Source organism: Cydia strobilella, chromosome 13 (assembly GCF_947568885.1).
Source record: "Cydia strobilella chromosome 13, ilCydStro3.1, whole genome shotgun sequence".
Taxonomy (NCBI): Eukaryota; Metazoa; Arthropoda; class Insecta; order Lepidoptera; family Tortricidae; genus Cydia; species Cydia strobilella.
Window position 1 is genome coordinate 8418729 of NC_086053.1, and position 17195 is coordinate 8435923.

Sequence of the window (17195 nt, forward strand, 5' to 3'; positions counted from 1 at the left end):
GATTTTTTTATTTGCATTAATTATTTTTATATGATTTTGACCCATGTTCTTTCACTTGTATGCGTTAAAATTATAAATAACAAACGAAACAGTCAACGCCCTCTATACGAGAGTAATCCAAAACTAGTGGCGCCATCTGATCGAGAATCAAATTTTCGTGATTTTCGAGGCACGTTTCTTCCTTAGACTGTATCCATCTATTACGGAGTTATATCTATCTTTGGTTAAACGAATGGATCTAACACTCGACATAAATCTATGTATTAATATTACATAAAAAAATATTTTAATCAACAAAAATTGTCTTAGCCAAATAATAGTTATTTGTGCAACAAGAGAGGAAAGTTGGTTTTTCTTGCGAGTGTTTATTTTGAGTCCCAAGAAAGCGAAAGATTCTATAATTGAATAACGAGCGAAGCGAGTGATTCTAAGTTAGAATCTTGAGCGTAGCGAGGGACTCAAAAACACGAGATGTAAAATAAGTTTGCTCTCGTGTTGCACATATTATTTTTCACCTCAGTAGTGAGAACATATTAAAGGTTAAAATGTATTTCGAATTACACAGAATAATACAGAGAAAAAAAAAGTAATAGTAGTATGAAGTGTCAGTTCATGGCCTTCACTAAATTATAAAGCTACTTTGTTTCACTCCCTGGAGTAATGAAAGTCGCACTTTCCTCACTCCAGGGAGTGACGAAAGTAGGCTTGTTCGAGCTGCTGAGGTGAAAACATAATTTGTGGCTTTCCACAGAGAAGAGTCCTTATGCTTCATGCGCATAAGGACCATTCCACCACCACTCTGATGGAAAGCCACATTTGAATAGGGTCACATCTCCATGTCTCTATTCAGGCATGAGCTTGATGAAGTATACTCTTTTTTCACTGTTGTCAGTCGAAAGTCGAACGGCATGAATAGAATACGTCGCGTCGTGTTCCTGTTCTCTAATTCTTTCATTGATTCTCGATATAAATGTGAAACTACAAGTCAGCATTAAGGCCGTTCCATCGGTAAGCGCTAGGAGCGAGCTCACGTTCTAACAGAAAATTTTGCAAATGCTAGTGTGTACGCGCGTGGATATGGCTAGGTTCAGCTCGTAGCCTCTTGGAGCGGGTTCAGCAGCAATAATGTAGACGACGCCTTTCGTTTTAAATACTTTAATTACAAACTAGTACAATTTGTACAGAAATCAGAAAAGGTATAAGTATATATAAAAAGGCACGTATGCGTGCATCTGGTAATGCGGTGAATAGCGAATGCCTTGAGTAGGTGGGGATCGGCTCCTCCGTAGCAACGTCCTGGACCAATCACAGGGGCTTTAGATGTCATGATATCGGCGCTGATTGGCTGCCGATGATGCGATCTCGTACGGTAGGCTGCGTAAGTTGCATTGGGTACGGTCTCCCACATAAGTTGCATTAACATAGTGGTTGTTAGAGAACTCTTGGCGAATAAATGTGCCATTTTTAATCAAAAGGCACTTATTGTCGCAGGTCATTAAGGCGCTTTTTCCATATAGCTTCTATTAGAAAGCAACCTTATCAACAAGCGACAATGTGGTACCTTTTGGTTGAAAGTGTCACAAATATTCATCAAAGAATTGAAAGGTGATTTACTTACTTATTTTTTCGTTACTAAAACTGCTTTGATAAATTTAAAATATATTTTGTTTTATTTTTACCCGCTGTCAATTACTATAAGTTATGTAGGTTTGATCTCCTGGGTCACAATGAATACATATTTAATGCCAGTTTGTGGGAAACCTAAATGCTTTGGGAATAAGGTTTGAGAACGGCAGCCCCAGGTACAAACTTATTTATTTCTTCTCAAGTACGAGTAAATGTAATTTATGGCTTTGCAAAAATAGAAAATGTTTTTGTGATAAAATAACCCAAATAATCATCTTTTGTTAGGTATATTGTGTTTGCTACGACAAATATATAAGAAATATATCTTTGTTTGTAAGCCATGCACGAGTAAGATATGGCTATCATTCTTTATTTCGTACAGATCCCATAAATTTGTCTCCATAAAACTGAATGGCGCTATTTTCTTTATAGAACATAATGGCTGACTCGCCGCCCGAAGTCAACACGCCGCCAACAAGAAATGGCTCGCTTAATATATCCTTACCCACAGTCCTCTGCACTCCCGAACCCTCAGAAAATACTGTTATTCTTTGTAAAAACAAACCCTTTATTTCTTCGGAGTCCAAATTGTCTTTACCGTCTAACCTAGGCACACCCACATCACCTTTACGGTTGTCTTCCCCGTTGTCCTTGCCTACATCTCCTACTCCTTATATGAAGATCGTGCAGCCACAACCAGAGAAGACTGTTGCTGACCAGATGAATTCTCCACCGACGACGATAGTTCAGCAAACTGGACTGAACGAACCTCTTGTCAACACTGGGTCGGCTACAGGTATGTCTGTTATTCGCTGTCAGCATTTCAAATTTGCTTTGATTTACAGTAAAGCTACCTTCGGATTCAGACTACGCCAGCATTACTGCTACAATATTGCAGCGCGACTTGTGACATTTGCGACAGCAATGCAGTCAGCAGTAATGTCGCGCTGCATTACTTCTGCAGTAATGCTGGTGTAGTGTGAATCTAAATGATAATACTTTAAGTAGGAATACTATTTCTACTATTCTTAATTGTAGTAAATGTGTTCGAAAAAACATGATTTTCAGGTTTAATATAACGTGATAAATAAGAAAATCCAACAAATATATTTTTCACCTCAGCAGCTCGAACAAGCCTACTCCAGGGAATGAAACAAAGTATTTTAGCTTTTTAATTTAGTTAAGGCTATGAACTGCCATCTTCATAATTCGGGGTCTATTACAAATTCGAAATACATTTTAACCTTTAATATATTCTCACTACTTAGGTGAAAAATTATATGGGCAACACGAGAGCAAAGTTATTTTACATCGTGTTTTTAAATCACTCGCTACGCTCAAGATTTGACTTTGAACTGCTCTAAATTGAAAATGGCTGAATGGATTAGTTATCCCCCCCACACACTCTAAGAAAGTGACAAGTTCTTATTTCGTAGAGTCTACCGAACACAACGATACCACTTTTCGGTAGTATACTGTACAATCACGTCGAATGGTGTATTAGGCCCTCTGGCCACTGTACTATTCAGATACTCAATTCGATTTGTTTTTATTATACATACAGACCTTGGATATAACGCAAATTATTCATTTCCAAGTCGTAGTTAGTTAAAGCGGCCATATACCTATATCTCATCTTTGCCTAAAGGTTGACTGGTAGAGAATGCCTAATGGCATTAAGTCCGCCTTGTGTACTGTATGATTTTCTTTTTTGCAATAAAGGTTAAATAAATAAATAGGTACGTAGTTTAAAGTGGTAATTTCGAAATATTCGAGGTTTGTTCAATGTTAAATAATAATTTCCTGTTGCGACTGTCTAATCTGTCTATAACATTTAAACATAGGTAAGTATATAAATAAAGTCGGTACGCTATTTCGTAGAGTCCAATAGTTAATATATCTATACCTCAGGCTAGGTCTGATATACTATTTCTCGAGCATTTTCAGCATCGATAAGCATTTATTGGAATTTCTAGCAATCATCCATGAGATGGGAAATATGTGAGTAATAAAATATGCATTGTACAACGACTGCATATTAAATATTTCTTAAAGCCTTAACTATTCATCTTATTTGTCTTAGGGAAATAAAGACATATACAAAAATAAAATATATATGTCCATACTGTAGCCCCTCGGGAAAACCTCGGCAGGAAGCTCATTCCACAGCCGAATCCATTTATTTAAAACTATTGATATTTTTTCAGTTATTTTTCAAACTCCGTATTTATGCCTTCTTTAAAATAGCAAACAAACTTTAGCACGTTAAGGTAGGTAAGATAGGCAGCTATTTTCTTACCCCGACCTACCCTCTGAAGTGAATAAAGTAGGGGCTGCATCCACTCAAGTTGCACTTCAGTTTATACAAAGGCCCTGGCTACGACACGTTGTCATAAAACACTGCATAGATTATCTAGTCAACTAAAGGTGCTTTTCCAGCGCGGAGGCAGAGAAAAACGGATAATTGATTATTTTTATACGAACAGATCACATAAACCTATATCTCCGTTATTATTGTTTACTGAGGAACGATATTAGGTATACATAATATATTTGTGCAAATACGGTTAAGTAGTGCTATTTAAGGTTAAGTAGTGGCGCCTACATCGCCATAAGTATGTAATTACAATGATTCTTCTGTACCCCTTCTCCTCTTACTTGTTATGGTGGCTTTCATATAATCTTATGATATTTTCCGAATAGGTCAGTATATTTACTATTTAGTTGGTTCACCCTATGTGTATAATTTATCTGGACGTTACTGGACATCGACAGCATCCTACGTCCACGCCATAATTTTTCATCCAATAATAAAATATTTATAGACTGCTTGGTATTAAAAATAGCCCGGCCAAACAAAAGACTACTTACGTCGGTAAAATTGGATGTATTTTTTTATTATGCATAGCTTCCTTTTCATCTTTTTCGCCATATTTTAGTAGGCGGGTCTTTAATAAATAATTTCAGTATAATTAAAACTGGAAAGGCATTTTTGATATTCTTGGAAGCTTCAGCGCAATTCCACATTGCTTTTTGAAGACTATTCCAAATGATGATCGATGAATTCTGTCACTATTCATAAAAACCTTGTATCTCATTAGGTACTGAAACTACTAAAAGTACTGAATAGTTAATGCAACAGCAATATATCCTTGTCACTTTCCGAGTTTTTTTACGAACGAGCGTTATCCACCTCTACATTCGATGGCTTAAATTATTTTCAATAACAAGATTAGAAGGCGTATTCTGATTGTAATAACCAATTATGAGTTTGTTATTAGGTATTATGGATATGATCTGTCAGTGTCGATTCGCGTTTCCCGGTAGGTCCTCTGTAAACAAACCGCCTTGATGCATCAATGTCATATTTTATTAGCTCTGAAAACTTGTCAAAAATCGGTTAAAGGTACAGTATGCATAAGTTATTTTATGGTTTACTAAAAAGGCTAGTGCTGCACTCTAGTGGCAGAACATTGCAGTAATATCCCCTATAAAAAGGATACGTTCGTCTTTGTACATTTGACGTCAAAGATAATTTTTGTTTACATTTTTCGCCTTATTACAAAGCAGTCAGGTAGTAGGAGGAGTAAAACACTTAATACTTTCTACAATTACCGACTGCCTAGGTTCTGTTTGATCATTTAGTTACACAAAAGTAGCAATGTCACTGGCAATCACTTCAGAAATTCGAAAGTAGCTCCTCAGATATTTCAAAATTGTCGAAGTCGAGAGACTTTTTTGTTTGAGTATCTTTCATTCAAGTGAAGATTTCGGTTATCCATAATGCCTATTGACGTTCCGCTAAAATTATCATAATTTAACTAATTTATATACTTCTCTTCGCATCTGTTATTCTTTATAATACTAAAATGGAGAAGGATAATTATTATAAGTAGTACTATGTTATTTGTATGCACTTAAGTCGCCAAGCTTTTTAAATTACGCACCTTTAGAAATTGCGTAATGTTGTGGTTATTTTTGCTTATTTTTCACAACCAGCTCAATATGGCTCTCTGTATTTTGTGAAAAAGGTTCAATAAAATCATTAATGATAAACTACATATGTATATTATAATCACATCATTCTATTTATGAATCATTTCATTAGTGACTCTGATAAACAGTTTAAATACATATTAGAACTCTATTTAGTAAAACACTCGAAAGGCTCGTGGTTAAATTTGGGAATGTTTTGTCACTTGCTTGGCTAAATTAAGCTCTTAAAGTAAACTACTTTACCCCCTTTTTCCTTAAATTAACAATTTCGGCCGATGATTGTCTCGCTAGGAACACAAACAAATCGTTATATATACTAGAATAAATCGTTCAGCATTTGTCACATAAAGAAGAAAAATAACAAGACAGCATAAAGATACATGACATTGAAAATAGAAAACCCTCATCATTTAACCGCAGTTCAGCGCAGAGCGCCGCGTCGGGCGGGCGCGTGCCATCAGGCTGCGACTGTGCGTCAAACGCGATGCCGACAATCGCACAAGTTCTCCCGACCTGAACGCAAACTGACGGCTCTCGAGATTCTATATTCATGTGACACTCTCTACTCGGCTTTAGGGCACAATTCATACGCCTGTAATATTTAACTGCAGAGATTCAAAGTTTTCACGCCAATGCCGCTGGGAAATTTTCTCGTTCGTTTTTTCCCAAATTCCATGACTGAAAACATGCCGAAAATGTTTACTACGTAATAATGATAAATAGTTTTGATGTCGTGTTTCTTTAACATAAGACGAAATGAACAGTGTCAGTTAAGTGAGGATTCCGAAATGCCTTGCTGCGGGTGCTGGTGGAACGGCCGGCAGAGGCATCGGCCCCCTGACCCTCCTGATACCTCAGGTGACTTCCTCGATTTTTTTTATGCCAACCACGTCCTACGTACAGCTCCCCCTACGTTTTCGTCGAAAGTACCCACGGCCAACTTTGCAAAGCTAACCTAACCAACTTCATTCAGAAAGTTAAATAGGGGTCCCAATTGCCAAACACTTTATGAATACTTAACTTTACTCTGAATACTCTGATATTTCACGCGATTTGACTAGGATTTGACTTATTGATATTACAGTCTTAATCGAAGCAAAATTCGTAGTCAAGCTTTCGTTAATTAATTAAACTTGTTACCCGAGTATAATGGCTTTTTCAGTACAATTAACAAAAAACGCTTTTTCGGCGCCTAAATAAATTGCTATCTAATTCTGTTTTTTCCCCACCGATGGTGTATTAACAAGTAACTTTCATATTTAAGTAAGGATAATGGCGTAATGTTATTAACGAAGTCATTTTGCCGGAGATACCTATAGGTGAAATAAAATTGCCCGGGACATTGTAGACTGGGTAAAACAGTATTTTCGTATTTTTGACAAAGGTCATCGACCCACATGGCATACAATTCGGTATCAATATTTAATAAAAATAAAGGAAATAAACTATTTTTGTCACATTAGCATACCTTGCTCGTTCCTAAATGAAAATCTACTTAAAGAAAACCGCACCCTCACTTTTTTATGTGCCTATACTTTTCAACTCAGAATCATGAACTCTTTCAATAGAGAGGTTAAAAAGATTTTCTAAATTTCCATTTATTAGAGCTCCGTACAAAACTTTGTTAATGGAGCTCTTATGGGATCATTTCGGTATTGGTTTTTTATATTTTCATCCTATTACAGATACAAAAAATCTAAAAATAAATTGGATCCATCTTTTTATTTTAGAAAGGTTCTGAAATTACCAACCCTTTTTCATCGAAGCAATCGGACCTTAAATTTTCAATTTCATTTATACCTACCAAACAACTGACTCACCGAACATTAGGACCGAATGAGTGTGTAAATAGGAGATAGATATATACGTTAAGTATTTCGACAAATATACTAACTTCAGTACAAGTGCGCGTTTGAACTAAATCGTACACATATTGAATTCACTTTGCCAAATGTGATGTCATTTCATTACCTAATAGGTATACCTATCTTTTAACAATGTCGCAGAGCCCAATTTGGAAACAGAATGGGAAGCATAAGCATACAATTTATTTCTTGCAAGGCATTGCCTGATAAAGCATCCTCGTATGCATTTTAATAACGCTATTGTATGTTAATGAGTTTCTGATGATGAATAGGCTGGCTGGAGGATATTATATTTTAATTGGTGTCGGTCAGATACTCGGAAACTAGATAGGATTTGAGTGCTGTTTTAATTGCTTTGATAATTTGAAACACGCTACTAGGCCTACTAGCTACGCTATAAGTAGTACTTTCCATTCTAGAGTTTAAATAGTTACTCAACTATTAGGCGAATGCTCTTCGGGCATACCAGCTGTGAAAGTCAATGGAAAACTCATAAGTAGGTACAAATGGTATTATATTTTTGAAAAAGAAATTCAAAATTTAAAGTTGTTTTGCAATGCCCACTACGGCTCTTATGTGCGGTGTGTGTAGCAGAGTTAGATATTGTAATTCCGTTTCACTATCCCTCTAACCCGAATTTGACGGATTTTAATGAAGTCAGATGGGATAAGACAAATAGTAACAAGGACAAGAGTAACACTTGTAGGGAATCCTCATATACTGTTACTCCTGCCCCGAGTAAAATAAACTATGTTTGTCTCACCCCATCTGACCTTACTTAATTAATTTTCCTACTTATCTTTACTCTAATTATGTAGGTACTTACCTACAAAATGATTACCATATTGGCAAAAGCCACGATGGCGTACGGCCACGTTTGAATTGCAAACCTGCTCCGGGTGCATACATAATGTATTTAGTCCGAAATTAGGTCGATACATATCAAAACCTACTCATGTGTACCTTAGCTTTTCAATTTTGTCCTGATAAAACAGGCATCTGCTGCAAAATGCCGTAATACCCCACTTTAAAACAAAAGCTGCATCAAAATCCGTTACGTAGTTTTAAAGATCTAAGCATACATATAGGGACAGACAGACAGGACAGCAGGAAGCGACTTTGTTTTATACTATGTAGTGATACTACGTTTATGCGATACTAGTAATAAAACCATGTATCTACTTACAAAGTCTGCTCAGATAGTTATCTGTGATCTGGGATCATAATGGGAGACACCGCTGCCGCAAAAAGGGTGATTGTCAATAGTTCCATGCGGCGCACGCGCGTCTTTCTATTGTTTTCCTCTACAAGTCTACATACATGATTGAAACGCTACGGGCGCTACGGCGTAGCACTTTGTGGTCACTCAAACGGCGCGATTCGGGAAATGAATTAGAGATTCACTAAGTATGAAATAGTAAAGATATGTGACGTTCCACGACAAAAGGTACCTTACGGCGACGTAAGCGCCACCCAATATTAATTGGACCGACGTTAATAACTAATAGCGTAAGCGCCAACCGCCATAAGGTACATTTACCCGTGAGACGTCACATATCTTTACTATTTCATATCTAGTGAATCTCTAATTTATTTCCCGAATCGCGCCGAAAAATAATGTGCGTACCTACATCAATACATTTTGTAAGTTTTCATTATGTTTTCAAAATTGGCTAATTGGTGTCGACAGGAGAGTTGAAGTGAATGATACTTACGCACTGTTATATAGAGTACCTACTAATAGGGGATATTACTGCAATGTTCTGCCACCAGAGTGCAGCACTAGCCTTTTTAATAAACCATAGAGCAACTTATACATACTGTACCTTTAACAGGTTTTTGACAAGTTTTCAGAGATAATAAAATATGACTCCATCAAGGCGGTTTGTTTATAGAGGACCTGCGGGAAACGCGAATCTGAAATTTCGCTCTCTGAAATTTATCGCTCGAATATGCAAGAGTGACAGAGATGTCAGATACTCGTAACGAAATTTCGATTTTCTTTTTTCGCGATAGACCCTCAGATTGTGGTAGTGGCGCCACCTACGCAGTGTTTGGCGTAATATTCCCTATTGCAAATAGCTAGAGAATGTGATTTATGTACACGATATTTAAGCTAAATTTGAAGAAACTTTTTGGTAAATCTAGCGGTTCGCAGTGGAACTTGTTATCGGCACGATAAAAATCACGCTATCATCACATGACATGTTGTTGTGATACTTGACTCGACCGGAAGATTAGTGATACCCGTGGTTAAAGTTATATCTTAGATGTGATGATATAACCCTATTGAAACCGTTACTCAGTTAATTCAGATAATTAAACGGCAGCCTTGTTACTGGTGACTACGCTACCCGGAGCTGCATTCAAACTAACAACTTGATCGATCTCATTTTGACATTTCTGTCAGTGCATCTCGCTCGTGCTATACATTAGAGCGCAAGCGAGATGCGATGTTGAGATGTGAGTATTGTACGAATCAGATCATATAGGGATGAAGTTGTAATGTTCGAATGCGACTCTTACTCCTCGACGACTGCTCGTTAGCTTTGCTTCCGCCGGCTTGAGATGTTTACCAAAGAGGATATAATAGGATAGAGCGGTACTGTCATCGTAAATTTTGTAACTACAGTAAAATCACTGCCATCTATCGACACACTTTAAAATTAAAAATGAAGTTTTATAAAAATACGATAAAATGTATTTAAATATGGATAAATGATTTTTTTTATTTGCATTATTTTTATGATTTTGATCCATGTTCTTTCACTGATTTGCGTTAAAATTGTTAAATAACAAACGAAACCGTCAACGCCCTCTATACGAGAGTAGGCCAAAGTTAGTGGCGCCATCTGATCGAGAATCAAATTTTCGTGATTTTCGAGGCACGTTTTTTCCTTAGACTGTATCCATCTATTACGGAGTTATATCTATCTTTGTGTTTACTAACGCTCCCAGCAGCGACTTAATCTAAGAGCATGGTGCAAGGCAGTGCCAGTCTTTGGGCTTAAAAAATACTGTTACGTCGTGGAAATATGTGTAACATAGAAGTAATTTCATAAAAGTTTACTGACTTTTATTGTTCATTAGTCTATACGATTCTATGTGTTATAACAAAAAACATGGGATGTGGGAGGATTCAAAATAAAAGATTCCGTCAAATTGAGAATTCCCTCCTTTTTTGAAATCGGTTAAAATAGGTATTTGCTAGCGGTATTTAGCAAAAAATTTAATAAAATACACTTACATTAATAATTACTTTTACGCTATCTCTCTCGGGTTGGTCCCTCATGTCTGATGTCTGAGGATCACATTTCTGATTTCAGATGATTTATTGACAAATGACATCTCATTTACATGTCAAACAAAATAGATTGCATGTTATATGTACAAGGTTTGATTGAATAGTGTTAGGATCAACGATCTTTTTCCAGAAACTCGTTTACATTGTAGCACGCAAGGTCAATAAGGAGGAGTGCTTTTATTTTTTTTGTAAATGAGGCATTACTATCCTGTTTTTTTTTGTGTTCATATACACACTTAATACAAATGGATCCCCGCAACGCTGAGAGCCGCGCGAGCCTTAGTAGTCCTGGCGGTTCACCCCGAAATTCAGTAAAATGCTGCAAGAGGTGTTAAAGCTATGAAAATCGGCACGATTGATCTTTAGACCATATAAATCAATTTGACCCGAAGCACCAAAAAATAAAATAAAGGGTGGGGGGGCATGACGTCATCTTTTTTTTTGAATGGAAAAGTTATATTTTTTGGTTAGAAACCTATCGTGTGTGGTATTATATGAAGGGCATTCTGAGCCGGTTTAATACACACGATAGGTTTCAGAACAAAAATATAAATTTTCCATACAAAAAAAAGATGACTTTATAACTCCTCTCATTTTAATTTAATTTTTTGGTGCTTCGAGTCAAATTGATTTATATGGACTTAAGATAAATCGTGCCGATTTTCATAGCTTTAACACCATTTGCCGTGCCACTATCACTATAGCTAGACGTCTGCGCGGGGGCATCAACAGGTGCCGACTGCGTCTAGGTCTTGGGGTAGATTAGCCGTGTGTTTTATAGTTATGTAGGTTGCCAACTTGCCACAAAATGTATGTTCAAGCAGTCACTATGTAAACACTTGGTAATGTAAGGATTTTATGAAGTCTAAATATGTTTTTAGCGGAATGGTTTACCGGTTTTCGATCTATGATGCGCAAAGCTCGCTTTTGAATTTGAAAACCCTGTCACGATTAGCAGACGTTGCCCATAAATCAAACCCTTGAATTAAAATTGAGTGAAAGTAACCGAAGTATGCTTTCCTCAAGTTGCTAGGAGATAAGGTGGGTGCGAGTCTAGACAGTGCATAGCAACCGGCGGACAGTTTGTCGCATACATACTAATACTTACATAGTCAATGTGTGACGACCATGTCAGCCCTGAATCTATTACGAAGCCCACTTAAGCCGAAGCGTACCTAGCTGAGTCTACCTGAGGTACAGTGGTGTTATTGGTGGTTATATTTAGAGGGCTATATATCCCAGGGATCGTGGTCAGTATCAGGGTTGCATCTGGAGCGGATTATCTGCCTCCACCGGTTTCTGTCCAACACGTCTGACGACCGTGTAGAAAACACACTTCTTCTTCTTCTTCTTCTTTATCCTCTCCTTATCCCATTATTTGGGGTCGGGTCTCCTCACTTTTCTGCGCCAAGTCGTACGATCTTGGGTTGTCTGCTCAGGCAATTGGGCTTTTTTGAGGTCTATTTCTATGTTTTTCCACCATGTGGAAGGGGGGCGACCTCTGCCTCTCCTTGTCTGTTCTGGTAGGTTCAGCGCAATTTGTACCACGTGGTCTTCTTCTCTTCTTTTGACATGGCCATACCAACGAAGACGATTTTCAAGGATTTTATCCGCGATCGGTGCAACTTTGAAACTACCACGTATGTATTCATTTCGGATTCTGTCCATTCGGGTTACACCTCCCGCCCACCTGAGCATCTTCATCTCATTGGTATGTGCCTTTTGTTCGTGCGACTTCTTTGTTGTCCAACATTCAGACCCGTATAGTAACGCCGGACGAACCGCCGTTTTATACACCTTACCCTTGACCTTTATGGGGATACGTGGGTCACACAGCACACCAGTAAGTGATCTCCATTTTTGCCAGGCGACATTAATTCGGTGTGACACGTCCGCGCAAATATTGGCATCGGGTGTAAGTATAGAGCCAAGGTATTTAAACTTTTCTACAGTAGGAATAGGTGTTGTTCCGATACAGATAGTTTCCGGTGTACTGTTGCCACTAAAAGGACATTTCAGGTATTCAGTTTTGCTCCTGCTAACCCTCAACCCATATTTTTCAAGTGCATTTGTCCACATGTTTAACAGTTGTTGTGCGTCATTTGCCGTGTTGGCAGCCAGAACTATGTCATCGGCAACACACTATCTAAATAAATTAATGTCTGTTTGTATCTTTTTTAAGAGCTACTTTTTAAAAGTATCTTTAAAAATAGTTATTGTGAGAAATCAAATATGCGTTAGAAATATGCTGGACAAATTAAATCCATGAAATTAATCTATCTAGTACCTAACCCCTAGTACCTAACCCTAACTTTGGCGATAACATGGCTTGTATTCAGGGTTGTTTAAATCTCTATTACACGTTACAATTGCTATTGCTATTCATTCATCAGGCTAAGTACATTTCGTTGTAATTTTGTTAAAATTTCGCACTACCTTTTGCCCCCTCCCGTAAAACTCATTAATCACACTCCCTCAATATAAGGTTTTCCACATATTTCATTACTTTGCGAGACGATCTCGATTTGTTACTCTAAGTTACAAAACACGACTTTTATATCTGCTTTTCGCTGTTTTGTTTAAATACGTAGGTATTAACCAACATCCAAACTCTCACATATATTACACTAGCTTTTGCCCGCGACTTCGTCTGCGTGGAGTTAGTAATTTGGGTAGCTTATTTTTTATCCCATCTGCTTTTTATCGATTCCCCATACAAACTTTCATCCCCCCTTTTCACCCCCTTAAAGAATGACTTCTGGGATAAAAACTACCATATGTCCTTCCCCGGGGCTCAAACTATCTCTATACCAAATTTTAACTAAATCAGTTTTTCGGTTTAACCGTGAGTTACCTCTGTAACAGACAGACAGCCAGACACACTTTCGCATTTATAATATTAGTATGGATTGCAAGAATTACATTCTACTTTTGTATGAATTCCTTTTGTCTGTAGGTTTTCATTGGACTGGAAAAGATTGAAAGCACTAAATACCTACCCTTTCTTTAGATATTTTCATATTAGATAAGCTACTTTTGACCGGACGAAACTGGGTCATGTAGAACGAAATAAACAAACGTAGGCGGGGCGCCATGTTTCCTGGAGCCAATATACGACGAACGCAGCTTAGTTAAATGCCATCTCTCAAGATCCCTCTAAGACACTAAGGCGACCACCTTAAACAATTAGCTCCATGCATGAATTTTTGTAATCATAATATATATAGTTTGAACACCGGAAAAAATATAAATATTTTGTAAACCTTCACGTTATTTTATTAAAAAAATATTTAAAACGTTGAAAAATTTTGAGCGGTTGAAACGCTCATAATTTTTGGCGCAAATTCGACAGAGTGTGATGACGTCACACGTTGGACGGTCCAACTGACGTTTGCTATGATATAATGACACGTTATATGGATTCCGTATTGTCCGAAATAAATGTTGTTTTTTTTTTTTGTTTTTTGAAATTTTATAGAAATTTACTTGTATGGTGTACCTTTAGAAATCAGACCGCCTGTGTTTTAGCTCTACACATGCCTTTTATTGTGTATTCCTTTGTACCTATTTAGTTGTATGTTTTTGTATTGTATGTTACCTTAACAAACGTGTCGCTCTGGCGGTAAATTACAGTGTTTGCGTACACCTGTTAATCTTACTTGTAACACAAAACAGTTGCTCCATCCTTCCGCGAGACTGACTGATTTACTTAATTACACACCCATTAGGCATCCCCAGGGATTGAGAACGGCGGCCCCATCGCGTATATCAAGTTGAACATAAGGGAATCCATTATTCGGTTCTGACACATTTAAGAAGAAGAATAAGAATAAAGATCATTTATTTTCAGCTAAAGGTTACAGACATTCCAGGGGTCTCCGCACTAGGCAGTGCCTGTATCGCGGGGAACCAATTATAATTTAAATATCAGACTGTTACAATTAAAACTACAAACTAAGGCTTTATCTAGACACAATATTGAAACTAAATTTTGTTAAATATGGCCTCTGTCTCGGCATAATTTTGTGAGTGCAGCAGTTTGAAAAGCAGTTTTTTCGCTTCCATTTGTGTGCAATCCCTGAGGTTACATAGTTTATTTATAGCATTGTATGTAGACGCCCTGATGCGTTCCCCAAAACGTTTGCCAAAAGCTGAATTTACTCTTGGAACGGGTAAATTGAAGACGCGTTTTTGTGATAATATATTATACTCCTTTGATACTTTAGTCATTATATTCTATTAAAATTTAAAAGCTCGTATTTATTTAAACTATTTGATCATTATCGACCTATTTAGATCTATAATTGATGGAAAATCCAAGCAATGTTCATCTAACTACGTATTTATCCTTGCTTGAGATTTTGACTGTTTAAAAATAGTCCTTTCTGCATCCTCCCCGCCTGTGCTAATTATTCATCCCCATCACACCCCGTTCAGAGGATGAATCCTGGGATAAAAATGTAATAAGCCAAGTTTTAAGCTAAAGGGGCCCACTGACTATCAGTCCGCCGGACGATATCGGCCTGTCAGTTGTTCGGAACTGTCAAATTTTTGTTCTAACTGACAAGCCGATATCGTCCGGCGGACTGATAGTCAGTGGGCCCCTTAAGTATGTAGTAAAAAGTTTAAGATGCCGTATAGTAAGCAGTCAATCACTGTGCCTGCTTGCATTGCTTTTCTCGATAAATGAGCGGAAATTCAATAAAAAACCAAATATTTTATCCTAAATGTGCAACGTATTTAATGTGCGGTGCAGTTATTGTTTGCCTTAGGCCAGCAATTTGAATGCCGCCGTTGCCGTTGAATGTATGAAAATACATTGACAGCGTCACTATCGTTAAAGCTCGAATATAAGAACGACATTTGCGTACATCTTTGAAACCTATTTTACCTCGCATCTATTTGACCTATTAAGATGATACGGCTAACCGGTCTGGATTTAACCATGAACTTTGTTATATAAAACTGGAATAACTAATTAAGGGAAAACGGAAAAGCTGAGCAATATTTATAGGAACAATGCGAAAAGACAGTCGGTAGTTTACATGAATAAACGAATCCTGGAAAACTCATTACGTTCGTAAACTGAATTGGCAAAATGCAGGAGCGGGCACCGCGAGCAATGTAATTTTTCATATTCATGTGCATGTGAATTCATAATTCTGTTAGCATTAATTCAACAGTCACGAACACGAGTTCGTGTTGTCTACTAACTGGCTTGCAATTCGTCTGACTCCAAAGCCTACTTTGATAATTTGCGTTTCATGAATAACGGGGTCCCGAGAGACTAGCGATAGACTAAAAACGAGAGAATTACAAGACGACCTTCTAACCGTCGAGAAGCGGAAATACGTTTACGTAGGTGCCTCTGTTTTGTGCAAAACGCGTCCGTCAACAAAGTAGCTAAAGCCTTTGAAATTTGAATACGCCATTATTATGAATTGTCTGTGAAGCTTTATTTTAAGGAATCATCTTATTATCGCAGATTAATAAGATATTCTGGTTATGCAACAAGCAAATAAGCATATACTTAGGGCCAGTTGCACCAACCACAATTAACAGACTGATTAACGTCAAGCAGCAGAAAACTATAAAACATTCCATACAATAAAATTTAGCGAATGCTAAAACGGTGACAGACGGGTTGGTGCAACCCGACCTTAATGTAGGTATGCTTATTTGCTTGTTTTCTTAATGCTTCAACCATCTCTAACTACATTTAATAGTTGGATGGAGCGGAGAGGTGAGCCCCGTTTTCAGGATGCGTGGCTTTTTGTTTGCTTTATTGTTCCATAGTCACTTCATATGTATTTTGGAATAATTCATTCAGTAGTCTTCAATCTAGAGCAGTTCAAAATCAACTCTGCATTGTGAAATTTTTGGAGGTTTTCTTCTACTTTGTTAGACCAAGTAGTGAAAAAATTATAGTACCTATGTTATATATTTGTAATCTACTCACAAAACCCTTTCATTTGGTACCCCACAACGTATGTTTAAAAGAAAAAAGTAAAAATCTTTGTACTGTCGACTTTATGACGTCACAATAACTACTCCCACCATTTTCGCGCTTGTCATCTCATACATTTGTGTTCAGGACATCATACTGAATGCATTGTATTGATACCAAATATACCCATATCCGAGATAACATGAGCGAAAATCGATTTTTAGAAGACTTCTAGACAAAATACGGACTTACTATATAAGGCACAAAGATAATTTCGGTGTTAGCCAATAAACATTACATTATACGAAACAGAGTTAAAGTCTGATTGGTCGTTGGACTGTTATGTTATCATTATGGAAAACATATTAACATTTTATCATGTTAAATAGGTAGATAGGTACCCGTATCTCCATAACAAAAAATACTGTGACGTAGGGACTGTTCTTAAGGCTTATCG

The 17195-nt window shown here is 37.2% G+C and overlaps 1 protein-coding gene across 2 annotated transcripts in view; it reads left to right on the forward strand.

Annotated features, from left to right (window-relative positions):
• Window positions 1–17195, forward strand: part of LOC134746652 (cytochrome b5 reductase 4) — an 86718-nt gene that overhangs the window by 25446 nt on the left and 44077 nt on the right. Inside the window, exon 2 of one of the 2 annotated variants that reach the window (XM_063681153.1) lies at window positions 2059–2422. In XM_063681153.1, the coding sequence (XP_063537223.1) occupies window positions 2065–2422 (358 nt within the window). In that variant the 5' untranslated portion in view covers window positions 2059–2064. Of the gene's footprint in view, window positions 1–2058; window positions 2423–5992; window positions 6481–17195 lie in introns of those variants that run through there. The other variant, XM_063681154.1, reaches the window with a different exon arrangement.